Genomic DNA, 27314 nt, shown 5'->3' on the forward strand with positions numbered 1-27314 from the left:
GGTTCAAGAATGGACAGTATGATGCTGTATAGTGTAGTTCCAAACATCGCGCTGTTTGTTGAATAGTTGGTAAACCATGTCTAATTAGAGTTGTTTTGTGGAATGGAATGTTGTCTAGAATAAACTGACCGTTTGGGAATGTTGCATGTCATTGTTTAACAAGTTAATATTACAGCATTCACTGCTGCCTTGATCAATCTCTCAACACATTGATCGTCATATGAAACACACACTATTAGACTATAGTTTTGAACTGAAATGTTGTTTTTGGACTGTACTCTTTCACATCTGTTTGTATAGCCATACATTGTACAATCACCAAGTTTAAACCCCAACTCGTCCATTGCAATCCAAATATTTGATTCTATTGTGCGAATGTTTTCAATACTTGACAAACTCTTCCATGCCAATTCATCAGTCGCTTACAAGAGTGGGCTTTCTGTATGTGTCGTTCCATTCCAAGATGCTTGAAATAGTTGACTGACAAATGTGTGCCTGGTAAAAGTCCATTCGAGCACTACCAACATCACTTTGTCCGAGTGTTGGTAACTCTACGAGGTTGTCACATATCCACTTTACAATGTCTTGTTCGAGTCCAGAGTCTGATAATGACAAATCTACAGTGTAAAGAGTGTACAGAGTGGAAACACTAAACACTTTTAGTCAAGTTCAGAATGTCTTGACTACAAACTGAAACCCAAGACTTTGGCATGACAGAATCTCAAACAGCAGCAATGAAATGAGTAGTATAAAAAGAGCACCAAATAATACCGTTTTATTTAAAGTTTGTAGGAAAATTCATACAAATTTTGGCTCAATTTCAAATAATTTGAATAGTAAATATAATTTTTCATATAAATTTGTTACATTTTGTCATTCGTATCTTTAGTTTTATTCCACAAAAATGACAAAACTTTAGGTGAAGCTCAAGCCAAACAATGCTGTCAAAGTCTCTACTGAAGACTGCACAAATGTTTATCCGTTTATCAAGGAAGTAAAAAAGGAGTTGTCACCCGACTTGGCTCTTATGACGCTGCTCGCCTTTCACTCTCACTGACTGATGGTGGTGAAACTTTGTAGCCATACGACCCAGTCCCAGTTCAAAATACTGGAGAGCATCCGCTATTCATCACCATTACAGGAGTTTCTGCTGTTTCCCCAACTCAACTTGTCCCATCATCTACAGATAACACAAATGGAAGTTTTACTGCCACTCCTGATATTGTACTTGCCATCAGAGAATTGACGCTCGAAATCAGAGAAAATAACAGGCTTCAGAAAAAAAGGCAAAGGACGACTTTAGCTTGTCGAAACCCAAGAGTTATGAATCTGACAACCATGATATTTGTTTCAAGTGCTTGATTCATTATGGAATGGTACCTTCAGCATCTACGACCCTCCCTCAAGATGCATGTTGTCATATGCTTGGAGTAAAAGTTCCTTTAAAGTACCTCAATTGCTCTCATCTATTCCAAAAGCATTGGCATCGACATGTGCGTGACTTTGGATTGTCGAGTATCAATTCTGGAAAAAACATTCTGGTTCTGCTTAAAATTTTGAAGAGGCATTTGACTCGGACCGCTTTGTTCTTCTCTTTGACAAGCAGTCGGGTTCGATTTGATGCAAAATCATTGATAATGAGTTGAAAAGCAGGAAAACTCGACAAAGCCATGAAGGAAGAGTTCCCCAACTATCAGATTGGTGACGTTGATTTTAAAGACAAGACTTGTTTTAATGATTTTGATGGAGAACTTCATTTTTTAAATTCAGAACGTCCCTACATGCGCTGTTTATCATTTCATGCGTTGTTGGCTCGTGAACATGCTCTTGATTACGGATGGATTGACGAAAATGAATTGAAGGAATTGGATGGTGATGATATGTGGTCGGATGGATTCCTTGAAAAAACCAGGAAATTCATTGATGAGTGGCGGGTTGATGTTTGCAGTCAATCGTCTACTGATTAAGTTGAAATGATTACTTGAAATTAGATTACACAGGCATGTAGGATATAAAATTACACTCATGTTTTTTTATTTAGTATTCAAATTGACGATACTAGTAGAAAGAACCGTCACTGCAATCAACTCCAACGATCCATGATTCTTTTGGATTTGATATTTCGTATCCTGTGTATATGCGATTGTGCTGTCAACTCATCAAACTGCGGTCAAGTCGATGATAAAGCAATGGTTGTCGACTTTTGTATTGAAAAGCAGTCAAAAGATTACATTAAAACAGACATTATGGACAGATTCTACAAAGGAAATGGTAAATTCTGTTGTTCTGGGTTGATGCAAATCGCAGTCAAAACAACAAACGCTGTAAACATGGATACGATGAACAAGTCGTTGTAGGAATGGAATGCAAGCTGCTGGAGAGTATTGAACGAGCCAAATCGGAGATTGATGGATTGGTTTAAAATGGGGTAACAGACTGATATTTGAAACGATTTACAACGATATGTCCATGATCTTGAAGCAACAGTTGCAGTTCTAATGGAATATTTTGTTGGTAGCATTCATCTTTAAATGTAGGCATATTGGTATCCAGCAACAATGGAAAATGTGTAATATTACAACTGTAATGTCTGGACAACTGACTGTCTGAATAACAGTAACTATTTCCAGTGATGCTGATTTGTAAACACTCGAATTATTCAACAACACTCTATCAATGCATTTGCAAGAGTCATTGGACGTATCTGTTGTTTGAATGTTGATTCTCATACATTCAGAAGTGGAAGTTATAAAGCTTATTTCCATGCAGACACGATCAATGTATTACTTTTTGTTGGATAGGGTGTATCATCTGTCATCAATTCAGACACACTTGTCAGTCCTGTTCCGTATACAATGAGTCACATATGGACACATATGGACACCAATGCAACAATCAAGAATCAATTGTCATTTACAAGTCCGAATTGCCAACCAACAATCGTACTAATGGACCAACGGACCAATGCCAAAACACCTGCACATCAGACAGTTTATTGGACATGACTTGATTGTTTTTGAAAACTGTTTGAAAACTGCTTGATGACTTGAAAAAACCCGAGTCCTTCATAGAATGGCTATACGAATTGCAAGGAGAAAAACCAAGACTGGAAAAGTTGAACGAAAAACAAACAAGGCAGAGCGATTGCCATTACACAAGTCACGTCCATACATTGGTTATCATTGGATACGTTGACTTTACAATCAAGGAATATCTGACACGACCATGACACTAAAGAGACTCTTGTATTTTGAATCAAGGATACAATCACAATTTAGTTCAACAACAATGATCGCACATGTCAATAACGCAACAGTTGATTTGAGGTTGATTATTCAATTTTTACTTGTAATAAAATGAGAATTGTAGATTGAACAAATGTTGGATTTGTTACAACTGTGAATACTGTCAGCTTACCAAGATTGGTTTGTTTAATATAAAAATGGGATATTCTAACGCGAGCTTCGACGTTCAGTTATAGTCTCGAGTTATTTTAAACCAATTGTACGGTTTCATAAATAATTTACGATTTCAAAAAGCTGAAGCCTTTTGATGCCATCAGAATGTTTTCAAAACATTGAAATTGATTGGAATAGAAATATTTTTTTTACATTCTCAACCCATTTGAATTCAGCAGTAATATGTCGTATACTAGAACAGAGGAAGACGGCAAGGACACTATCATGTTTCTTAGTCCAGCAGATACGTTTGCAAAAACAACACAACAACCACTTGATGCATCCACAGCCCAGCAAGAAGCCTACAATGAGGAGACTGGCGAGATCAACTGGGACTGTCCATGCTTAGGACCCATGACTCAACCACCTTGTGGAGAGACCTTCAAGGCAGCCTTTTCTTGTTTTGTTTATTCCAAAGAAGAACCAAAAGGGATCGATTGTGTAGATCAGTTTAGAGCCATGCAGGCTTGTTTCCGAGAACATCCCGAGGTGTATGGAGATGAGCTAGATGAAGATGATCAGGAGAATGCAACCAATGTGGATGAACAGCCTGTGATGTCTGACAATGTAGAGAAGCAATTACCATGATTGAATCCGAATGAATTGACCGTGCTACGAGGATACTGTATGCTGCTGACTAGACCAAGACCGTGTTGATACGACTGAATGTTTGATATTCTTGTTCCAAGGGTTTCAACTCAAACCCTTTACACTATTGGATTGGTTCTGGCATAAACTACTATTAATAAATTATCGTAAATCGGAAACAGCAACTAAAGTGATTCTGGTTGGATTGTAAATTGTGATTTCAAACCAGTCGAATAACTCGTTAATTTTTAATATTTCACACTTGCCAACTGCTTGTTAAGGGTTTTCTTGCCATTCAACTCATATGGACAAGTCTGGACCTTCTGTTACAACAGAAAAGGACGATGATCAGCAACTTGCAAAGAGACTTGCACTTCGCACTGCTAATGTCGCTCATTTGACTGCTTCAAGAGGTTGGCTTCACCAACTCGCATTCACTCATGAATTGATGCATTCAGCTCTATTTTAAATAACAATTCATAACAATTCTTCTTGTTTAAACACTGACTTGTGTGTCATTCAATAATAGATTCATCTCTCTACGATAAGCTCGATGGATCTATTAAAAAAAATACATCCTTGATCAAGAAACTCAAGTCTGGAATAACTTCCACTCAGTTTGCTGCTATTAAAAAAGATGTTCTTTCTCTTAAACTTGAGAAATATATCGAAGAAGTCGCCTTGTCCATCTCTGAAGCCATCTACAAAACATCTTCTGATATTTGGGCTGCAGTAGAAATCTCATCGCTAATCCATCAACGTTACGCTGCATTTTCCCCATTGTTGCTGGCAAACACATTAAAACACTTTGGTCCACCACCGAGCTTTGTCGGTGTAGCAACTGAACAGCGGGAAAGAGATGAGACTGTGAGAGTTCATCGACAACGCAGCTCACTAAGGTTTATTTCTGAACTCTATTTGGTTGGAATTGCTCAAGATCCACCTAAAAGCAAAGATGGTTTGATTGGAAATATTTTATTTGAAATGGCATGTTTGTATAGTCAAATCTAGATGAGATTGTCTTGATGTTTTATTCGGTAATACTGATTTTTCAAATTGTTATTTGGTGTTTAGTTGAGTAAAGACAAGACCCATTTGAATATATCCATTTGTGTCGCATTCGTTAAATTCTTTTCAATATGCATCATTGACTCGAAACATTTGCAGTCTGAAGAAACTGCCGATCAAGACAACCACGATCAATCGACTACTATGATTCTTGATTCGCTGATCCCCTCTCATTATCGAACAAGTATCTCCAAGATACTAAACAGCTATTTTGATTCAGCCGCCTTTCATTTGATTCGTGATCATCAGGTAATACAACTGTAAAAACTGTATTTTTGATTCTACTTTGGGTTGGTCAGTGGCAGTAAACTTTCAACATAAATCTTTAGCATGTGAAGCGTTTAGAAAAAATCACTAGTGATTGTTTCATTGCTCGTGGTGAGATATATGAGGATAAACAAGATGCCTACGACAAGACTGTCAAGGTTTATCAAAAACTGCGTACATCCGTCGAAACACTGTCCACCTATTTGAAAAGAGATATGCCTGAGTTAGCTGAAGACGACGATGCTGCTAGATCGGGAATGAACATTATCATGTCTGGCGGAAAAAGCATCCGTGATGAAAAGGTATGCACATGAATTCTCTTTGGTTTGCTTATTGGTGCTGTGATTTAAGAACTCAATACCAACATTATCAACATGTAGGAGTTTAAAACAGGCATTTGGGAAGATGAAGAATCAAAATTGTTTTATGACAATATTCTTGATTTGAAAAATCAAGTTCCTGCCATTCTCCTTGGTATCAGACCCAAAGATGACAAACCATCCGAGGATACTGTATCCAAATCAGATGACAATGCACCTACAGAAGATCAGGATAATCCAATTTCGGTTGAGACTACAATACATGATGGGACGGATGAATATGCGTCAGTTTTGTCTACATATGAGCCAACCACGCATGAACACGAAGAAAAAAAAGTTGAATCCGCTTCGTTTAATGCTACTCTTATTACAATCTTTTCTCGAATGTTAAATGCGGTAAACAAGGAAACAATAGATCAAATTGCTGTAGAATTTGCTTTTCAAAACAATCGAGGATCGCGACGAAAAATGGTGGAAACTCTACTGGCTCTTTCGTATCAAAGATTAGATTTGATTCCATACTATTCTCGTTTAATCGCAACTCTAAATCCTTACATGCCAGATATTGGCACAGGTGTACTCGAAGAGGCAAATATGCATGCTTTTATTCATGTTTGTGATTTGCATTGTATTCTAAGTGCTTTTGATCATCATTTTAGCTCAATCGAATGTTTCATGCCCAACAAAAGCGAAAAGAACAAATGTTCATTGACAAAAAAATCAAGGCATGTAACCATGTCTGACTGGTCTTTGTAATTCCCACTTTGAGTTTTGCATGGTATTGACTTTGCGTTAATATAGGTTATTCGCTATATCGGTGAGCTGACCAAGTTCAGAATCACACCCTTGCACGTTGTCTTTCATGTGATCAAAGTTTTGCTGGATGATTTCATGCATCATAATGTGGATCTTTTGTGTGCCTTGCTTGACAACTGTGGTCGTTTTTTGTTTCGTCATCCTGATACAAATGCCCAAACAGCCGATTTTGTATGTATTATGATTTAAATAGGATGCTTAATGTAATTCATTTGTCCATGGAAAACTCGACTTACCCAATCATTATACCAGATTGAGATTATGCAGCGTAAAAAAATCTCTCAAAATTTAGACAGCAGACATATATTCATGATTGACAATGCCATCCATGAATGTAACCCACCAGACACAGTTGCATTCACAATCAAGCAGCGCGAGCCCATGGTTCAATACCTTCGTAAGCTGATCTACTATGACCTGGACCTTTCCTCTGCGCGATCTATTCTTGTTCAATTGCGCAAAGCCAACTGGTCTGATCCACTTGTACTTGCCACGATGCGTAAACTGTTTACAAAAATTTGGAAAATCAAGTTTTCAAATTTGGGTTTGATGGCGTTTCTATCCAGCGAACTTTCACGGTATTACCCAGAATTTGGCGTAGCAATTGTTGATAGCTGTTTAGAAGATATTCGTTGCTCGCTTGAGGAGAATATATTCAAGCACAATCAACGTCGTATCTCCACAGCCAAGTTTTTGGGACATTTGCACACCTACAGAATGGTGGACAGCAATGTGATTTTTGAAACATTGTATTTATTGCTGCGATTTGGTCATGTGGGAGGTGTACCAATGCCACATGTGTCTTGTCCACTTGATGCTGCAAATGATTTTTTCCGTTTACGGTTGGTTTGCACGATTCTAGATGCATGCGGGAGCGCATTTCAAACAGGAATAGATGGTCGTTCACTTGATGATTTTCTTGCATTCATGCAAATGTACATGTTCACCAAAACAGCCTTACCCATGGAGGCCGAGTTTTTCATTGATGAAACACTGGAGATGGTAAGACCCAAACTAATTCGTGTCAAGTCTTATGACGAGGCAGTTGAGCTCGTTAACAAGATTGCTGAACGCCAATCTAAAGTTCAACGTGCAATGGTACCCACTGCTGGTGTACATGGTGATAGTTCAACCACCACCACTGCTTTTGAAGGTGTGCAGGATGATGCTGATGACGAAGTGCTCGATCTTCAAGGTAGCGATGCAGAAGAAGAAGCTGATTTGGAAGATCTTTCTGATGACGAGAATGGTGAACATAACGAGAGTCTGAACGATGATGACGAAGAAGAGTTGGTGATCCGCATGGCACCACCACCCAAAACCGAAGAAGATTTAGACTTTGAACGTGAGTTTAGCTCCATGATGCAAGAGAGTCTTGATAGTCGTAAGAATGAGCGCAAGCCTAGTCTTTTTGATGCACCCATCCCTAGACGACTCAAGTCTACTGCTGCTCCCACTGGAAATTTAAATATCTCTCCAGCCAAGAGCGACGAAATGGATGAAGCAGACGATGAAGGTTTTGTAAAGTTTACAATGCTAACTCGGCGTGGCAACAAACAGCAAGCAAAAACGATGGAACTACCTGCCGATAGTCTTTTTGCTGTGAGCACGCTTTTTAAGCAGCAGGCAGAACAGGAGGAAAAGACTCGATTAAAAAAGCTTGTATTGGGTTACGAAGAACGAGAGCGAAGCAATTTTTTACGAGAGCAAGCCTTTCAGAATGGGAGTTGGCAAGCATCGGCAGCATTGTTTAACGGCCCAAGTAATGACACAGTCGACGCTCCTAGTAATAGTAGCCGAGGTAGAGGTAGAGGCAAAGGTCGCGGATCGTACCGAGTAATTTGGACTTCCGCTCCATGAAAACTCGTGAAATGGTCGGTCGCTACTGATCACGACTTCTCTTTTTACACTTGTATACTTGTCTGCCACCATTGTTGTTTATATAATACAACACACTTTTCCTTTTGCAACTCATCAAGGTCCGGTTTGACGCAAATGGTCACAACCTACTTTTTGATGGTCCATTTTCTGAAGTTCTGTTGGATCCAAGCTGTTTAGAATGGTGGTGGACGGTATAGATTTTTTCAAATGTTTGCCCATTGATATGAAATGGGATTGTTTTTTGATCCTTGACCCAATCTTTCAAAAACATCTACATATGCATACTCTGTCAACAATAAAATCATGACAAGGACGTTGCATCCCCTAAACATTTGGTAATTTCAAGTCATTGTAAACAACATTGTATTCGGTAAACATACAATGGTCCAACCCATTGATGCATAAGCAATCTGGTGAACCATTTTCTGACAATATCAACGTTGTTCTGTTCGACGCTTTGATCTGGCGATATACACGCCAAGCAATTTGCGTTGAGCTTCACTAAAAATGGGAGTGACGTGAGTCCAAATGTGGTCGCCAATGATATCTCCAACACAGACAAGAAGATCGATACAAGCTTTTCGGATTTCCAAATTGTCCGAATTGACCGCCTTGTAATATACCAAACACCACCATACAATCTAGGTTAATAAAACCTATGTGATTTAACTTGCACTATATAAAAGAATGTAAAAGGGTAGCATTACCTTGGACGCCAAGTTCATCAAACTATTTGTACGATGCGTATGATTCAGATCTTGCATATCAAACTTGGATTTGATTAACCGGCTTAAACATATCAGGCACGATGCAGCAGGTGAAGGCTGATATTCGACTGAACTGGTATGGTCAAGCAAAAGCCGAACACGTCTTCCTGGATCGTTTTCATCGTGCAGATCCCACCTCTGTAAAATACTAATAAACGCTTCAAACAAAGCATCTGGATCAAGTTTTTCAATCATAACATCAAGAGCTGCTTCTGCACTTCCTGAAACCTAATAATTCATACCGTATTTGTTGTAATGAAAATGTAAGACTGTATTCAACTTTTTGAAAATAGCATAATATTTTTTTAATCCATCAATGTTGTAATCACCTGGGCAGTTCCGGTACTACGACAATCTAAAAGCAAATATATAACTTCGTATTCCAATCCGTCAAAAAACACATACTGGTTTTTTATAAGCGTTTTGATCAATACCAAGCATTGTTCTAGCATGTCACTGTCCTATTCATTGCAAGCCCATTAACAAGAGTGAGAATTGAGTGGATAATCAATAGTGTATAACCATGATGAAAATGGTTTACAAACAGTAACCCATAGCATAGATTACCGTTTGGGGGAATGACACAATTTCTTTGATAGCAAGCATTAAAGGACCTAGCCATTGGCCCCATTTTAGACTGTCCTGTTGTGGTAGTTTTGCATCCGCTTCAGATATCCGCATAAGCCGGCGAGTGGTACCAATTGTCATTGTACCAACACGTAAATGGTTGATTTGCTGTTCAAGCTCATCGTGTTGCTTTAATCGTTTAGGTGTCGGAGTACCAGTAGAAAGCACTACATTATCAATGTCACTTCAATGTCAACACACATTCAAATACTATTTATAGTACATACAATAGTAAATGATGCTTACAATAATTTTGCTGATCGCGTCGATTAAACTGGAGCTTTACTGGTGTGTCATGGTCAGTAACCAGGCGTTCTAGATGGCCAAGAACAGGTGCAGGAAATTCACACTCTGCACCCACTAAACCTGATATGGCAGAACAAGATAGATCAATCAAGTTTTCACTACAAGCACTATTCTGAGCCTGGAATGGATCTAGAACAGATGGAATTTGTCTAGACGGAGTGTGAGGCGTACTCGTCTGCACATTTGCAGATACAAGACCAGAAACTTGAGTAAAGCTTATATTTTCGTCATCGCTCATATCTGCACTAGTATTGGACATGTCTTGAGTATCCCTCTGATTGTCATGGATGACTATAGCATTGGTCGAATAGACCGAGGTTGAGTTGGATAGATAGGATGGACCAATAGTGCTAGTGTCTGCAAACCCTGACGGCATCGTTTCGTTTAAAACATTTGCACTTTCGCTAAGTTGTACAGAGGGTTCATCCATACACGAATCCATCACAGACGTGTCGTGAAGAACACTGTCAATTCGACTTAAATCACCAAACACATTGTCGTTTTCTGCGTCGAGATGATCCATGAAATCGTTGCCTTCATGTTGACTACAAGGCATTGGAAGTGGTGGTACATCTTTGGCACATACATCTTGCTGTGAAAAATGAAAAGTCGGTGTATTTACGTGTGCATCTCGAACTAGTTTTTGCGGTGTCAAAGATACCTCATCAAACTCAATCAATGGCTTATCTACAACTGAATTCAAAGAATCTGTCAAATGACTGGGAGTCATGCTACAAGGAAGTCCAAGTGCAATATACACTCCATTTGCCAGCTCATAATCAAATGTTTCCATGCAGCATTTAAATAGTTGTGGAGAAATATTGTGCACACATTGAAGAGTGCCTAAAATGAATGTAGCTGCAGCAGGAACGGCTTGGGAACCGTGTACAATGGGCACCAATATTTTCATCATATCACCAACTTTGGCAGCATCAGTCATGTAATGTTTAATATCAGCGTCGTCCTCATTAGATGTGTATAACATAGCAACAGATTGAAGAAACTGAGCAAGCGGTGCAGCAAGAGTCCCAACTTTGAAGGATTTACAAATGTTTGAACCATCTGACTGGCTATCAAGTTTTTCAGTGCTAGAATGTATGGCACCAATTTGACTCAAAAGTACATCCATCAGTTCATCTGCATTAAACGAGCGTTTGATAAGATCTAAACACTTTTCCACGACTTTTTTATCAGATTCAGATTGAACAGAGATCGATGCCCTCAGCGCAGACATGATGATATCGGTCAAATCCACTAGGCCTGCTTCCAAAAGAATATCCATGTATTCTAAATCTAAAAGCGAAGATAGAAACTCGCCTTCAGCAATGGTGTAGAATGAAAGAATGGATTGACGCATATTCTGCAAAGACTCTGATGAAAACGGAATGGGTTGCTTCATCAGCGAAGACTCTTGAACCGTATTCAGAATTGCATAAAACCCTTGTAGTTTATCTTCTGTATCTGCACTTTCAAGTTGTTGAAGGATTTGAAGGTCTTTTGAAACCTTGGGTTGAGATATGGATGGTCCTGATTTAGCGCGGGTGTTTCCAGCAGATTTTCCCGACTGGTTAGAAGGTTTATTAGGAGAAACTGATTTTGAAGAATATTGGCTAGATTGAAGGTCTTGATTGTATGAATGTGCTTCAGATGAAATAGTTTGTTGTGGAGAATCAATTTCGTGGTTAGGAATTGGACAGTTTTCAATAGACTTAGTGGAAGATTGGTAAGCGACTTGAAGATGATCTGTTTCTGCCGCTGATACGCTTGTAGATTCAAGCGTGTAGATACGTGGTACTATCATTTGAGTAGTGAGCGGTTTCTTGTGACGCTGAATGGCCTTTTGTACAGATAACTCGAGCAAATCCAGCATTCTATTTCATAAATAATGTCAACCGATTTGAGGTTATAAAACTAATTCATGCAATAAAGACTTACTTTGCAGCACGATCAGGCCATCCAATAGAATAAAAATAAAACGCATCTCTGGCAGCCTCACGCACCTTATCGTTTGCATCTTTAAGCCCTTTCTTGACAATCTTTTCAATCGTTTCTACACTTGCTGATTTTTCAATAGCCTGAAGCAAAGCAGGCGAGCCAACATTTCGTTCAATGAATAATCGCAAACAATCCGCGGTGACTTGTCGAAGACTTTGGCTTTTATTGGTTATGCCAGTAGAGAAATGCACCAGCTGTTTGGGATGAAATGTATTGATCATTATAATGGATTTGATGGCATTTACTGCAGCAGACATGACCAACTTTTTTGTGGAAGCAGAAATTTGGAACAGATGAGTGAGAAGCATGTCGACATGAGGATCCAAGTCGGTCCAAGTAAAAACAGCCAATTCTGCCACAACAGTACAACAAGTAATAACCAGAGCAGTTCTCAAACTGTGCAACTAGTTCCGATTCAAGCACAATCAATGCATCAGTTGTTTCATATAAATATCAGAATAGTAAAAGACAGTTTCTTACAGTTCTAGAAATGGGTTCGGACAAGAGTTTCAGATGAGCAGCAAAGGCAGACATGGCTGGAGCATCACCCCTCAAGATTCCTCTTAGTCTCTGTAACGAGACTTCTCTCGCTTCCCAATTCTCTTCAGTTTCTTTTCCAGCGAATATGCCAATCAAGTTTGTACATTCCAACTCGAGTTCTCGGTTGCTATTCACCTATTCAAGATTGTTAGCTCTAATCATCGCATATTCGTGTTTATCAATGTCATTATACCATGATGACCGTAGGTTCAGGAGCAGTCATTCCCATTCCAGAAGATGCAGTTTGAGATTTGGACAAGGATGCTGAATGGCTACGATCCAGAGTAGATCCTGTATCGACCATGTTGACGATTGTAATAAAATCAAAAACTTGGATTTACAGCCATATTTCACGTAAAAGCACTTGGATTTATCCTGCAGTAATTATCTTGGAATAATAGTTGAATATTCTTGTTTTCTTACCACAGATTGACTTGAATAAACATCTTTAGTGTTTGTAATTGCTTGACGCAGAAACCCATTTTTTATTGTACTCGAGTTTTATACACGATTCAAGAATGAACAATATGTAACTCCAACCATCGTGTCGTTTGTTGAATGGTTGATGGCACATGTCTAATCAAATAGTTGTTTTGTGGAATGAAATGTCTAGAATAATATGCGTGTTTGGGAATGTTGCATGTCATTGTTTAACAAGTTTTGACAACTTTCTTGTTTAATCTCCAAACACACTGATCATCATATAATAAATTATAGTTTCAAACTAATGTGTTTAAATGTGTACTTTTGTATTTGCTTGCATAATCATACATTGTACGATCATCAGATGCATTCATTACAATCCAGACATCGAGTCTACTGTCCAGATATTGTCAACAAAAGCCTGGATATCTTCATTGTCAATATGTCACTCACAAGAGTTGGTTTTTGTACATAAACCTATTTTCTAAACAATGATTCCAAAAACTACATTATTATCTAGTAAGATTGGCACTCATAAAACATGACCGATTGTGTATTTCAACTTATTTAATACTCCATTATATATGTATACAACTGTAAAATTCATCAACTTTATTTGAGTACAAAATAATGTTTATCAGTTTAATAATACATTGCAGCAAACTATTCGTCATAATTAAAATAGTGCTCAGATGCCACCTGTCTGATGATTGCAGCATTGACAGCTCCAGTAGCACTCACTAGATCGCTAAACACTGACTCTTTACGACCAAGAAGAACATGAGGTGCATCAAACTCTACAGCAACGCCTTCATCAAGCACTAGCACTCGATCAAAAGCAGCAATCGTGTTGAGCCGATGTGCAATACTTAATACTGTCGTGTCTTTGAAAAGCGTTTCAATCGAGTCTTGGATACGAGAATCGGCCACAGAATCAACTGATGCAGTGGCTTCATCCATGATCAGAAGTTTTGGCTTGGCTAGAATCGCTTTGCAAAGACACATGAGTTGACGTTGACCGACTGACATATTGTTACCGTTTTCAAGAATAGGATCTTCGAGCTTTTCACCAAGTGCCGAAACGTATTCTTTAAGACCAACCATTTCCAACGCTTTCCAGATTTCACTGTCCGAGTACTTGGATTGCATGCTCAAATTGGATCGAATAGTACCCCTAAACAAGATAGGTTCTTGAGGAATAATCTGTATGTTGGATCGAAGAGTATCTAGTCCGAGAGTAGCAATATTGATGCCATCTATTTCGATAATTCCTTGGTTGGGCTCCATGATACGACACAAAATAGACATGAGCGTGGATTTACCAGAACCAGTACGACCAACAACACCAACTTTCTCTCCAGGGATAATGTTTATGGAAAGATCCTTGATCACAAGGTAGTCTGGACGATTAGGATATGAAACTTTAAGACTATTGATAGAAACAGCACCGTGTGATGGCCAAGTACCATTTTTGGGATCGTTGGGCAGCGAACGCGCAGCTTCTTTGGGCAACTCATGAGCATAGTAGTTGAGACGCTCGACAGAGTTGAACGATGCTTCAATTTGACTAATCAGCTGCATAAGCGCATTCAATGATTCCCCAATTGATAATCCAGAAATCAATGCAACACCCAATGAGGAAGGATGGGACACATTGGTAGCTGCAAGTATCAGCAGAACAAAAATCACAAGTACAGTGAGCATGTCAAGTCTGAACCCAAGCCAGAACTGCGCGCTGGACATGATCATTGTGGATGAATTTGACATGTCTACTTTTAGTCGGGCTTGCTCAATAAACTGCTTCTGCATTCCAAACGCCTTGATGGAATCTACGCCAGTTAATGATTCAGAAATATGCGAGAGCAGTGGTGATTTCATGATGGATGACAGTCGCTTGAGCTCACGATACGATGTAGTGAAGTATTGAAACATGCTATATGCATAATAGGAAAAGACTGAAAATTGAACTAAATTGTATAATCAGAATCAAACACTGATTAGTAAAAGCGTGCTGACATTAAGAATCACAAGCCAAAACTTACGTAAAAGATAGCTAGAAGAATAGGCTACAATAATGATACTTGAAACAAAAGTCACCAAGTTGCCACTGATATTAATAAAAGGCATAGCCATATTCATATCAAGAGAGCGAACATCAACTGTCATTCGGTTAAGAATACGTCCAACGGGCTGGCTATCAAAGAAACTCATTGGCGCCTTCATCAAACCATTGAGAGCCAGATTGTGGAAAATCACTGATGCTCTATACGTAGCAAAGAAAATAAACCCGGATACAAGGCAAAACGTTATAGCATCTAGAGCACCAATGATCGCGTAATAGTTTCGATAATCTTTTTGCGAGAGATGAAGCTTGTCATTTGTCCAAAGTGCAAGGTAGATGCGAGAGAAAGTAGTCAAAAGCAATCCAACAGCTACCATCATACAGCAAAATGCGACTATGGTTTTCCCGCAAGAAGCAAAGTAAGAACTAAGGGTTGCTTTGCTGACTCGCCCAACCCGACGATCCTCATCCACAGCGTTTTCATTTTGATACTTTGCAGTTCTTCCAATAGTACTGGCATTGGGATCAGCTGTGTTAACAGCTAGGTTGCTTTTCTCTGCATCGTCAACGTGATAGTTTTTCATGAGATCAGAAAGACCGCTGTTAGACTTGGACATCAGCTCCCTGAATGTTCCGCTTTCTAAGATACGACCATTCTTTAGCAAAACAATCATGTCGACTTTGGGGAGTAGGTGAAGTTGATGGGTGGCAAGGATAACGGTTTTCTTCCTAAGTGTGCCGCGAATAGCATTGTCAAATACATCTTTTCCAACATGAGCATCAAGCGCAGCAATGGGATCATCGAGAAGGTAAATATCAGCATCATGAGCAATAGCACGAGCAAGAGCAACGCGAGATTTTTGACCGCCTGACAAGTTGATGCCTTTTTCGCCAATCCGAGTGCCAAGACCGTTTGGCATCAGTTCCAGATCGTGTTCAAGGCAGGAAGCAGACACGGCTTTTTGGAGATTTAAACGAGCTGAATCGTTTCCAAAAAGAATATTGTCTTCAATGGTACCGCTTTGAATCCATGGTTCCTGAGCACAGTAGGCGACAGAGCCATACATGGTAGAGCTGCCACTAGTTTTGCGCATTCCACCAACAAGAGCAGAAAGAAAAGAACTTTTGCCACTTCCAACAGATCCAACAACTGCAACGCAAGCACCATGAGGAATGCGTAAAGTTATCCTTTCGAGTGAAAACGGAGCAGCTTTTTGAGATTCTGAAAGAGCTGGACTAAACTTGACTTTCTTTGTTGACTCGGTACCCACTTTTTTGTCATCCGCCTTGACCGACTCCCAAGTGAATGTAGCATTGACAAATTCGAGCGCACTACCATTGGGAGTTTGATTAGAGGGGAGAATAACAGTTTCCTCATTGGGTCGAGTTTCTTCAGCAATTATAAAAGACCTGACGCGTTTGAACGATACCCCGAATTGCAAAACTGAAGCAAATTGAGAGACAATGGACCCCGATGGTCCTAAAAGTGCATCAAACAATGCCAAGCCACCAAAAATATTCTCAGCAGTGATAGGGTATCCTAGCGTAGCGTACACCATGATTGACGCGGTAGGCACAAGATTCTGCTGGATAATAATGGCGCTGAATAACCAAACAAGCATGGTGGTCAATTTGCTCAAACCCGATAGCTGATTCAAGCGCGATGCATTAATGGTTTTAAGGAAAATAGATTCAATGGCTTGGAACTTGATGATCTTGATACCGTACAAGAACTCACGAATGATTTTTGTGCGATCGTCCATTGCAGCCATGTAGTTTTTGAATTGATTAGCCAAAAATGGAGCAGCGACCAATTGACCGAGAGTAAGGCCGAGATAAACACCAACAGCAACCCATGTAGCATATCCAAAGACACGAGAAATATAGTAGAGAGCAAGACCAATTTGAACAGCATCAGCCAAAAGATTGTTCAGACCGATGGGGAATCCAACAATTGCTTCGGCATCCGCAGTGGCAAGCGTGTTGATTTTTCCTTCAGAAAATTCTTGACGAGATTTGGTAGAAATATAGAGCGATTTCGAGTAAATTGCATCCACCAGCGTAGAATTCATCTTGATGCTAAGGTTAATTTGGAGCGATCGAATAAGAAAAATAACAAGTACATAGACAAGCTGCATTGAAAACAAAGTCATTGTAACGACATATCGATTGGTGTGAATTAAACCATCCGTGCTAGCAGAAGGATCATTTTGAAGTTGCAACACTCGGAGAATTTGAGGGATCATGAGAGGACGAGCGATATTTAAAAAAACAAGAACTGCAGTCAAGAACAAAATCAATAGACTGAAAAGATTGAATTCGTGTTAGTGTTTAGAAACAAGTGGTGATGAGACTAAAATTGATTGAATACTTACAATGGCAGGAAAAAGGCAGCAACCATAGATTTACCGAAACTAGGCAGTGGTACGTTTTTTGGGTCAGCATAATGAGAGCGGAGTTTTTTCCAAAATGGTGCAAGATGGCGAGCAGTGGCAGCAGTTTTGTCATTGTTGCTAAGTTCGGGAAGATCCTATAGGGGTTAAAATGAAACCAAAGTATTAATACTTGATTTGGGGGTAAACCAAAGAAAAAGTAACCCAAAATACCTTTTCTTGAAGCGGGGTTATCCTTCCTAGACGCAGAATTGGAGTGACCCAAGACAAAGTTATAAACGAAAAAATATTTCGTTTAATCTGCGGAAGTTTAGGGATCGGTTTAGGTACCTCGGGAGGAGAGGCAGCTTTGGATTGGTTGAAAAAACCCATTACACAGAAACAAAGGTTGGAGGATAGTGATGTTGAGTGAGCAGTTATTTTGAGGATGCTATGCTGGGATTAATGCTTTATATACTCATTTAACTATCCTAGAGAATTCAACAGTAACGTTGGCGATTTCTGATTGGTTCGGTGCGAGATTGCCACGTATCACACTTGACAGGGTTGAATTAGCTTATAAAATGTATGCATTATTGGACCCGTAAGTGATGAGTTTAACGATTACAGTATAATGAATTGTGGGGTTGCATTGATTTCCACTCAATGTTCATTCATTTCAACATCCTTCAATTCAGCCAGTATTTGGCCGTACAAGACATTTGTCTGCCATTCTATTTGATGTAATTTAATTAGCCGTGTTGACTAAACTCCGCCAATACAATCATAAACAACTCCGGGTACCTTCTGGCCTCCACCAGTTCCTTCTAAAAACAGTTGATTTTTAAAATTAGTAAAAAGCGTTTCAACAATTATGGGATGGTCTGTAGGCTGAATAATTACTTGAAGATATTCCTTCCGAGTCTGAAGTTTGTGTAGTTGGGTTTTGAGATAGTTTACTCCTACAAATACTAGATTGGATTCTTAATATGTATATTAAAGTATCAAGGTTATGCGATTAGAATACCAAATTTTCCAGGAGTCTGAGGTTCGTCCAAGTTGATGGAGTGAGTCTTGCACTCATGCTTCTTGATTATGCCCTCGAGATTGTTTTGGTGATATTCTTCTGATCTGATACAGACTTTAAAGTATAAATGAGTAAGATTGAAAGGATTATGCAGTAGGACTAATTAACATATTTGAATAGAATTCACTTGCATTGGTTGACATGTGTTAGCAAAGAAGCCAGTTGAAGACAGCAGTTTCTGATCTCATCCGAGTCACGAGATTTTGACTTTAATTTTGTGAGTGTGTCTCCCAACTGAATGGAAGCAATTTTCTCAATAACATGCAGTTGAGAAGTGATGGATGATCTAATTCAAGCATACATTCAAGTAAGATAATATTGAACAGTTTAAATGAGTTAATATTTGTAATTGACTTGCATGGCAGTAATCCAATTATCAGAAACCAAGACAGCAGTTGAGTCATGTAATTCAGTTAGTTGAGCAGCAATGAATTGAAACTGATTGAAGAGCATTTTATTCTTGAGTTTATTCTGTAATTCAATTTTTAATTCAATTTTTAATCCAATTTTTAATTTATTCTTCAAGTGTCGATTGTCGTTTAGAATTGGTTTGTCATTCATCAAATCTGTTTTTATTCAAAGTTTAAATTCGACTTTTTCATCAAATTTAGTAAAAACTTTTTCAAATTCGATTTGCAAACATCAGATCTCAATGAGTCCATCAGCCTCGTCCAGTAGCAAGGAATCTGGCACTGCTAGACTCTTGGGTGCTGCAACTTCTGGAATCCTTGAACTTCTTGGATTTCATCCTATTGATACAGTTGCTAAACGACTCATGAACAATCAAACAAAGGTTTGTTATCGTCTTGATCCCTTATTGACACTTGATATCACTCGCATGAATTTACAATATAATAATGTTTCAATGGGCTAACTGATCATAATTTTTACTGAATTACTCTAGGCTGTTGGTCAACACACTTTTCCTGAGCGTATGGCAGAGCTAAACAAAGTCATCTTCAAGGTCTGTTTAGAAACTATCGACTCCTTTTGTCAATTGATGCTGTTTTCATCTGCAGTGTAACTTTAGTGTCATGATGAACAATCATTGCATATTGAACCATGAATCATTAAAACACATTCTGAAATTCTGATCCGTTTTGAAAACGATCGCCATTGCCGACACTAATATACAACCATTTGTGCTACTCCATCTATTGTTTAGGATGCTGCATCAAAAGGAACCTTTAAAAAATACTTGTCCTTGTTTCCAGGTCTTGGGTTTGCTGCTGGATACAAAATCATGCAGCGTATCTACAAATTCGGTGGTCAACCATATGTCAATGAATACTTGAACAACAACCACAAAAAATCATTTCAGTCTGCATTCGGAGATGCTCATGCCAAGACAATTATTCATGCTACTGCTGGAAGGTATGTTTTATACGGGCTGATTTAAATTGTTTCAAAGGCTTACTCTGGTCTTTTTATTGCTGCAATCATATAGCATGATTGGTATTGGTGAAATTGTTCTTTTGCCATTGGATGCTCTCAAAATTAAAATGCAAACCAATGCAGGAAGCTACTCTGGCCAATCAGTCGTTCAGATTATTCGCCAGGAAGGCTGGGGTTTATATCGTGGAGCAACATGGACTGCTGCTCGAAATGCTCCTGGATCATTCGCTCTTTTTGGTGGATCTGCCATTGTTAAAGAGTATTTGTTTAAACTCGAAGATTACAACAAGGCCACCTTTTTACAAAACTTTGTTGCTTCAATCAGTGGTGCCATGGCTTCTATCACCATATCTGCACCTGTAAGTCAAATATTTGATCATCCACCATTGTGTTATCATCTAACCATTGCTGCCTTTTTCATTATAATAGTTGGATGTTATCAAAACCCGTATCCAGGCAAAAACTGCCTCGCAAGCACAGGGTGGATGGACAATTGTCAAAGAAATGGCAATGAAGGAAGGCTTTGGATCATTCTTCAAGGTAAACTCAATTCCTATTCATATGATTTTTAATTGTAAAAATTCTAATCACCAACCTATTTTGATCCAAACTTGAAATAACACTTCTATAGGGACTTACGCCAAAGATTCTAGTTGTTGGCCCAAAACTTATTTTCAGTTTTACTGTCGCCCAACAGCTTATCCCTTACTTTGATGGATTGATCAAGAATTGCTAATGAATTTATGCTTTACATACTTGATCTATGCATTCAATCTACATGTGAATGGGTTTTTGAAATTCCAACAAAATAAACATGAACCCCTTTACTTTTCATGAGTCTTTGTAGTGGTTTTACAAAAACTTGACTAAACATTACAATATTGTCTGATTGGCATGAAAACAAGTTGTATTTTCGAGACTTGTAATCTTTAGTTTGTTGGATTAGAACGCGAATGATATTTTAAAATACAAGTGTTTTTGACAACATCAAAACAATCCAACTCAATATCTGGATTACAATATATGAATCTGAGTTTAAACTTGGTGATCGTGCAATGTACGATAATGTCAGTTTAAAATCATAGTTTGATTGTATGATGAATATTGTACTGAGTGATGAGTTGAAAACATCAATTAAAGTTGATTCTAATATAAGAAACAGCAAACATTCAGCAATTGTTTATTCCAAAACAAAAGTCACGACAGAATGAAAGTGTTTCTTTGGCATGACAAATCTAATTTTGACCAACTCGACAAACTTGTAAACCATGACAATCACTACTGCTGATCATACTATGTTTGAAAAGTTCAAACTAGCTCAGGTTCATCAATGCTGCGAACAGCTAAACTCTGAGCTTCCTCCTGTTGCTTACCAGATCATCACTATGACTGATTCACTGTTTATCTGGGTTGGTCAAGGTGATGATGCTGTCAACTCTACTAGCCATTCACAAGATCAACAACAATCTGCTGTTGAGACAGGCAGGCTTGAGCAACTGGCTGTAGCCATGCTTCATGGCTCGGTAAATATGTTATTTCATTACTATAATATACTAGCATTTGATACTCAACTCATACTGGCTTGGCTATTTGATTCACCTTGTAGCAAACTATTTCTTCAACGCTTCTTTGTCCAACTCTGGAAGGCCATAGTGAAAATATTGCCAAGAGACTAGGTAGACTACTCTAGAATATATGTTTGAATGACTTGTGGAAATAGAAACCTAATATTATGCTTTGGGATAATTGGAAATCATTAGCAAGCAGATTCAAAATGCAAGTATTCATGAGTATGGGTCTTGGAATAATGTATGAGCAAACACTGCCATTGATTGAGCGTAGATTACATGTGCTTCTTAGAGAAGCAATCGACTCGTCCGCTTCAGGCTCTGTATCCATTCAAGACACTCAGCATCACTCTTTGGCTGCAAAGTCTGAAAGTGATCATGCCAAAACCTTGACAACTTCAGAAACTACAACTGTATCTAGATGAGTATGGACATTATAACCCAGTGCAACTTTTATATTCAAATCCCATTTTGATTAAATATATTTCGTGTTTAATGCAACCATACTATTTTTAAAGCCATGGAATGCTAAGTAGTGCAGTCATCTCAAAATAGTATACTTGGCTGGGTTGGGTTAGATTCATTGACAACATTCACGACCTGGAAATACAGTAATGAAACAGTAATTCAAAATTGCCACTCATTGCAGTCTGTATGCAAATTAGATGCTTGGATTTCGTGGCAAATTGGCCATATTCATGTAAAATGCAATTCCAAGTGTCAATACATAAAAATAATCTTGATGTTTGTTCAATCTTTGGCTTTCCTTTTATCCAAACATTACAATATTGTCTGATTGGCATGAAAACAAGTTGTATTTTCAAGACTTGTAATCTTTAGTTTGTTGGATTAAAATGCGAATGATATTTTAAAATACAAGTGTTTTTGACAACATCAAAACAATCCAACTCAATATCTGGATTACAATATATGAATCTGAGTTTAAACTTGGTGATCGTGCAATGTACGATAATGTCAGTTTAAAATCATAGTTTGATTGTATGATGAATATTGTACTGAGTGATGAGTTGAAAACATCAATTAAAGTTGATTCTAATATAAGAAACAGCAAACATTCAGCAATTGTTTATTCCAAAACAAAAGTTACGACAGGATGCAAGTGTTTCTTTGGCATGAATACGGCTGTAAATACGCTGCTGATTAGAAACTATTGAATCTCTTGTTTATTATACAGCCATAATGTAGTGTGAATAGCTACAACATACTTTATTGGGTCCAATCAAACTCAACACCGCGAATTGTTTCAAGTTGGATCGGCATGGGTCCGATTCTTTCAATACGATCGGTGGCCCATTCTTGTAGTACCAAGGACCCATAGCACTCATAACGATCGAATCGAGATTCATTCATTGGTATGTGGCGCACTCATTAAGACTAAATTCAATCAGTCTGCTGTTTAAACCATTGCGGCACACCTGTCAGGAATATCTTTGGTTTAATTAAATCATTTGAAACCATTTTTCATCAACTTTCATGGTTGTGGGCACATAGTCTTGTTAATATTTAAAAGGACTCGTTGCGTCCACCATTGATAACAGTCAATCTACATCTGAACCATTCAGTCACCACCACTATAAATCACTACATATTTCCTTTCTATAATGTCCAAAACTGTTATTTCCAATGTGGATTCTTTCAAAAATAATGCATACAAGACTACCAATTCCGACACTTTATCAAACCCGATTGCTTCAACCAAGTAAGCTTTTTTTCAGATCCAAAATTTACTGTTGTCACATCAATGTTTATTTTGTCGATTTACATTATTATTCACGTACTAACCCAATGATACTCGTGTATATTTTCAGAGTCATGTCTGTCAAACCGGCCACTTTGCAGATATCGACAAAAGGGCTGCAATCGCATAATGTTCCCCATGCAAATGAGTGCTTCACTGACAAACTCGGCAACATGGAATCCAATCATCCCACACTAGTTACCATTCCTCAAGGCTACCGCATGGTTATTCTTCCCGGAAACCTTGTCGATAAGTTTGGAAATCCTGCTTTTCCTATACAAAAGCCTTCCAAAATTTCCAAATCTAATCCCACGTCTCCTACCAGTCTAATTTCTTCCAAATCTACATTTGAATCTCACAAAATCGATACCTTTTCCAAGGCTAAAGCCATCAAGAATGCCTCGGCTATAAAATCACCTCCCGTCAACAAAGGAAAACGGCCCATGAATTCTTTTTTCCAGTACCGAAGCAACAAGCTAGCTGAAATCAGAGCAAATCATGGAGTCGTTTCTAACCCTGAAATTGCTACCATTGCTGCAGCCATGTGGAAAGCAGAGCCAGAATCGGTTCGCAATGCATACAAGGAACAATCACTACGCAATTATCAAGAGTATTTCGACGCAAACCCAGATTTTGTTTGGATGCCAAAATATCGTGGTCTTAAAAATGCTGCTGCTCGTACTGTTGGTGAGATGCGTAATCAGACAAACCGCAAATTGGCAAACTTGGTCACCAAGAAGCTTACTGGAAGACCGCGATCCAAATCTGCTCCTGCTTCACCTACCACTAACATGAGCTGTCATTCGTCGTTTTCATTCGGTCAAGATCTACGCCAACAATTAGGTGAACAGGCTTTGTTTGAACAATACCGATCGATTAGTCGAGACAATACCGACAAAAACAAAGGTGCCCATATTCTAACAAACAACTCTTACTTGGATGCCACGAATGGACTTACCATCACTCCACCCATGTCTCCTACTACTCTTCAAAAAACACTGTCATTGATGACTTTTCCAGTGTTGAATGGCTGCTCTGAAACCGACTCTGAGAACACCAGCTTTATAAATGCAAATACCACTCTTTCATTTCCCATGGATTATGAATTCAGTACCGAGTCTGAATATTCTTTTGCCAATGCTGTTTCTGCACCTTTGTGCATATCAGACAGTCGCGTCTTTGCCAATTCCTTTACTGGTATGCTTCATACACCATCAAGCACTCCCTCATCTACTCCTCAAAACTCGCCTAAACTCCAACACGCAAACATCGATTTGATGTTTATGGACTCGCTTAATCAAGGCAGCCTACTTGAATACACATCCTTTCAAGATATGCTTGATTTCCAATGGACAGAAAACAATACCGACTCCACGTTAACCTTTTTGACAGATGAACCCACTGCAATGAGTTCCCTATCTAAATCATGCTCATCGTTTGAATTGGATGCCAACGTAAATTTATACTCTGTTGCCAACCCTACAGCTTTAACTCGTATGCATCACGATCTTACTACTCAGAATCATATGTCTGCTCATTCTGCTGATTTCAAACCCAAAACCGATCATCATGGCATGTATAGCATTGCTGATGATGCAAGCAGCATTTTTTCAAAGACTTTACAAGAATCAACACATATTCAAGCTGATCTTATGGCCATGATCGCCTTTCCAGAATCACCCATCAAGTCCATGCCAATCGATTTTGAAACAATAACGTTGGTTAATCCGTTGACACTGTTTTCTACATCATCTCAACTTTCATTTCCACTCAATCCTACACCCTTGATTCATGCGGATAACTCGACTGCATCATCATATATTCCAATTTCACCAACATTTACTCCATGTCAAAGCACAAAAATAAGTTGCGAGAAATTCGCTCCCATTACAACCCTATTCACCTAAATGCAACAAAAAAAGTCAAAATATATAATAAACAGTCAGTTTTATGAAACAATCATTCAAATTGAAGTGTATCATCTGAACGCTTTAGCTTATGGTTTGTTGATGATTGGCATAAACACAACGAGTTTGTACAGTACTATTGAAAAAGGTTGAGATCAATATCTGGGTTGACACGTATACCACAATGGATCTTGAAGAAATTATGTTCTATTTAAACCAGTTTATTATTTATGTTCGATCAAGGTTAGGGTAGTGGTGCAGCAGTAAAACTGTTCCTTCCGCGCTCCATAGCCTTGAAATGTACCGAGTTTTGAAACTCTAAATACAATGTAAATACAACATGCAGAGACTCGATGAGACTGTTTTGTTGTCGTTTTGCATCAGGCTTGTCTGTTGGTGATGGTTGATGGGTTGGAATATCAAGAATGAGGGCTACAACTGCAGCATACTGTGATAAGGGAAGATCAATCGATGCGTGAAGCAGTTGTGTCTAATCAAAAACAAAATAACGTTGGAATGAGTTGACCATTCATTATATTCAAGATTGCGTTGTTAAACTTACCGATTCAAATGCGGATTCGAGTGCAGGCGGCCATACTTGCATCAAATCTTCGATATCAGGCATACGACGAGAGTAGTTTACAGAAGGCGGCGGGTTTTTGCCGTGCAAATCCTTGATGTTTTTAATCCATGCGTCAATCAGTTTAGGATCTTTACACAAGGCGGATGATTCTAGTGATCGAACCACTTGTGGGACTACTGTGGCTGATTTGCTCACGGCTCGAAGATGGAGATCCAAGACTTGACATTGATTTCAAAATGTTGGATTGTGGATTTGACAAATTTCTCAAAAAACCAAGTTACTTACCTGATGGGTCCGACTGTGCTGCTGCTGGTTCATCCAAAAGAGCAAATCCAAGAATATCAGGTTTTTGATCTACACGAGGAATCTAAATGAATTGCAAGTCTGCTGTTGGTATTCAAAGCCTTGCCAAAATAAATCAATGACTCCTATTTATGCGATTTTCTTACTTTGATAAATGCATCAATATCTCCTATTGCAGGGATAAGATCTGGAATAAACGATTTAAGCTCAACATCCAAGTCCTGTTCTTGCACGGAATAGCGTTCAATATACTCCAAAAGTTGCTTGATTTCATTCCCGAGCGTTTCACCTTGAAACCTAATTTGATATACATTGTGTAATCCTATGATATGAGCCATCAGAAATGGACTTGTCCAAAACATAAACCCCATTTTTTGGATTACTTACAAAGAACTTTCATGATGGTCATCTTCATTGTCATGATCTTCATCAGTTTCGGTGCTGTGTGCATGAGCATGCTTCAAATCTGTTGAGCCGTGTTTTCTAATATTGGTCGCCTCACTATTCAATGGTCCAACTAGAGTGATTTAAACCCAATTCACAAAGCAAAACATTACTCTTTGGTTTCACGAAAACATTGCCATTGCAGACCATTAACATCAAGTTTACCTTTTTTCATTGTTTCTTCAAATGCTTCGTCCTCGGCTTGCTAATCAGTATTTTATGAAATTGCGTTGATTTAGAGCATCCCGAATTATAAAACTCATTATTTTTGAAAAAGCAATTGGATGCATACATGAGTCAAGTGTTCTTCATTATCACCCTCATCGTAATCAGAGACCGAAAGCTTGGCAGAAGGTGGACTATCTCCACGTGGATGACCTATACTCCAGCCATTCAACAAACCAGATATGAATGGTCAAACAACTATCAAAGTTGATATAATTCACAACGCTTTGCATGGTATAACCAAGTGATGGTCAATACGCTGCTCAACTTGAGAAACAGTTCAATCAATTCAAATATTTTATTGCAGCAAATACTACAATACTATATGTGTATGATAATAAGCTAGTACGACCAGATTGACTCACCTCGTTCTATACCAGACCGGTCTTGTTGGTGATGGTAAGTGGGGTTTGCAACCTCGTCTGTATCACTCATTTCAAGCGCTTCATCAAAGTGGTTGTTGGACACTTTAACAGCTTTTGACATTACTGTTTAAAGGAAAGACTCGAAAGCTATTAAACTAAATGGCTTGATAAACGCGAGTTTAATGATA

General features: G+C 38.6%; 10 protein-coding genes across 10 annotated transcripts; 7 read left to right on the forward strand and 3 right to left on the reverse strand.

Moving 5' to 3' along the window:
* Window positions 1-910: 910 nt before the first annotated feature.
* BATDEDRAFT_37524 (uncharacterized protein) lies at window positions 911-1647 on the forward strand. The gene has a single exon (XM_006682605.1). It carries the CDS (start codon window positions 1374-1376, stop codon window positions 1644-1646), a length of 273 nt encoding a protein of 90 aa, XP_006682668.1. The 5' UTR covers window positions 911-1373; the 3' UTR covers window position 1647.
* A 23-nt stretch (window positions 1648-1670) lies between these two features.
* BATDEDRAFT_28262 (uncharacterized protein) lies at window positions 1671-3010 on the forward strand (the record flags this gene model as incomplete). The annotated part of the gene is made up of 4 exons (XM_006682545.1): window positions 1671-1947; window positions 1992-2004; window positions 2042-2271; window positions 2802-3010. 4 exons carry the CDS (start codon window positions 1671-1673, stop codon window positions 3008-3010), a joined length of 729 nt encoding a protein of 242 aa, XP_006682608.1.
* Window positions 3011-3641: 631 nt separating this feature from the next.
* On the forward strand, window positions 3642-4046 carry BATDEDRAFT_92472 (uncharacterized protein; the record flags this gene model as incomplete). The annotated part of the gene is made up of 1 exon (XM_006682623.1): window positions 3642-4046. One exon carries the CDS (start codon window positions 3642-3644, stop codon window positions 4044-4046), a length of 405 nt encoding a protein of 134 aa, XP_006682686.1.
* A 549-nt stretch (window positions 4047-4595) lies between these two features.
* On the forward strand, window positions 4596-8377 carry BATDEDRAFT_14596 (uncharacterized protein; the record flags this gene model as incomplete). Its single annotated transcript, XM_006682494.1, has 8 exons — window positions 4596-5041; window positions 5126-5363; window positions 5444-5683; window positions 5765-5947; window positions 6008-6277; window positions 6361-6438; window positions 6503-6688; window positions 6770-8377. Coding segments are annotated over 8 exons (3249 nt in total), but the record flags the coding sequence as incomplete, so codon positions are not given.
* Window positions 8378-8832: 455 nt separating this feature from the next.
* BATDEDRAFT_92406 (uncharacterized protein) lies at window positions 8833-12937 on the reverse strand (the record flags this gene model as incomplete). Its single annotated transcript, XM_006682666.1, has 8 exons — window positions 8833-9039; window positions 9106-9393; window positions 9495-9626; window positions 9733-9959; window positions 10039-11969; window positions 12034-12497; window positions 12574-12768; window positions 12827-12937. 8 exons carry the CDS (start codon window positions 12935-12937, stop codon window positions 8833-8835), a joined length of 3555 nt encoding a protein of 1184 aa, XP_006682729.1.
* A 782-nt stretch (window positions 12938-13719) lies between these two features.
* On the reverse strand, window positions 13720-17364 carry BATDEDRAFT_14605 (uncharacterized protein; the record flags this gene model as incomplete). The annotated part of the gene is made up of 3 exons (XM_006682495.1): window positions 13720-15023; window positions 15099-16354; window positions 16415-17364. 3 exons carry the CDS (start codon window positions 17362-17364, stop codon window positions 13720-13722), a joined length of 3510 nt encoding a protein of 1169 aa, XP_006682558.1.
* A 1838-nt stretch (window positions 17365-19202) lies between these two features.
* On the forward strand, window positions 19203-20808 carry BATDEDRAFT_18033 (uncharacterized protein). Its single transcript, XM_006682508.1, has 6 exons — window positions 19203-19370; window positions 19482-19541; window positions 19743-19951; window positions 20025-20331; window positions 20402-20512; window positions 20604-20808. The coding sequence occupies exons 1-6, from the start codon at window positions 19230-19232 to the stop codon at window positions 20706-20708; spliced, it is 933 nt and encodes a 310-aa protein (XP_006682571.1). The 5' UTR covers window positions 19203-19229; the 3' UTR covers window positions 20709-20808.
* A 432-nt stretch (window positions 20809-21240) lies between these two features.
* BATDEDRAFT_92473 (uncharacterized protein) lies at window positions 21241-21965 on the forward strand (the record flags this gene model as incomplete). The annotated part of the gene is made up of 3 exons (XM_006682624.1): window positions 21241-21495; window positions 21579-21648; window positions 21733-21965. 3 exons carry the CDS (start codon window positions 21241-21243, stop codon window positions 21963-21965), a joined length of 558 nt encoding a protein of 185 aa, XP_006682687.1.
* Window positions 21966-23162: 1197 nt separating this feature from the next.
* BATDEDRAFT_28269 (uncharacterized protein) lies at window positions 23163-25206 on the forward strand (the record flags this gene model as incomplete). The annotated part of the gene is made up of 2 exons (XM_006682546.1): window positions 23163-23260; window positions 23370-25206. 2 exons carry the CDS (start codon window positions 23163-23165, stop codon window positions 25204-25206), a joined length of 1935 nt encoding a protein of 644 aa, XP_006682609.1.
* Window positions 25207-25413: 207 nt separating this feature from the next.
* Window positions 25414-27247, reverse strand: BATDEDRAFT_36206 (uncharacterized protein; the record flags this gene model as incomplete). The annotated part of the gene is made up of 8 exons (XM_006682595.1): window positions 25414-25696; window positions 25769-26007; window positions 26075-26156; window positions 26239-26389; window positions 26480-26609; window positions 26702-26741; window positions 26829-26914; window positions 27127-27247. 8 exons carry the CDS (start codon window positions 27245-27247, stop codon window positions 25451-25453), a joined length of 1095 nt encoding a protein of 364 aa, XP_006682658.1. The 3' UTR covers window positions 25414-25450.
* Between the last annotated feature and the right edge of the window lie 67 nt (window positions 27248-27314).

Source organism: Batrachochytrium dendrobatidis, assembly GCF_000203795.2.
Source record: "Batrachochytrium dendrobatidis JAM81 unplaced genomic scaffold BATDEscaffold_17, whole genome shotgun sequence".
Classification (NCBI taxonomy): domain Eukaryota; kingdom Fungi; phylum Chytridiomycota; class Chytridiomycetes; order Rhizophydiales; genus Batrachochytrium; species Batrachochytrium dendrobatidis.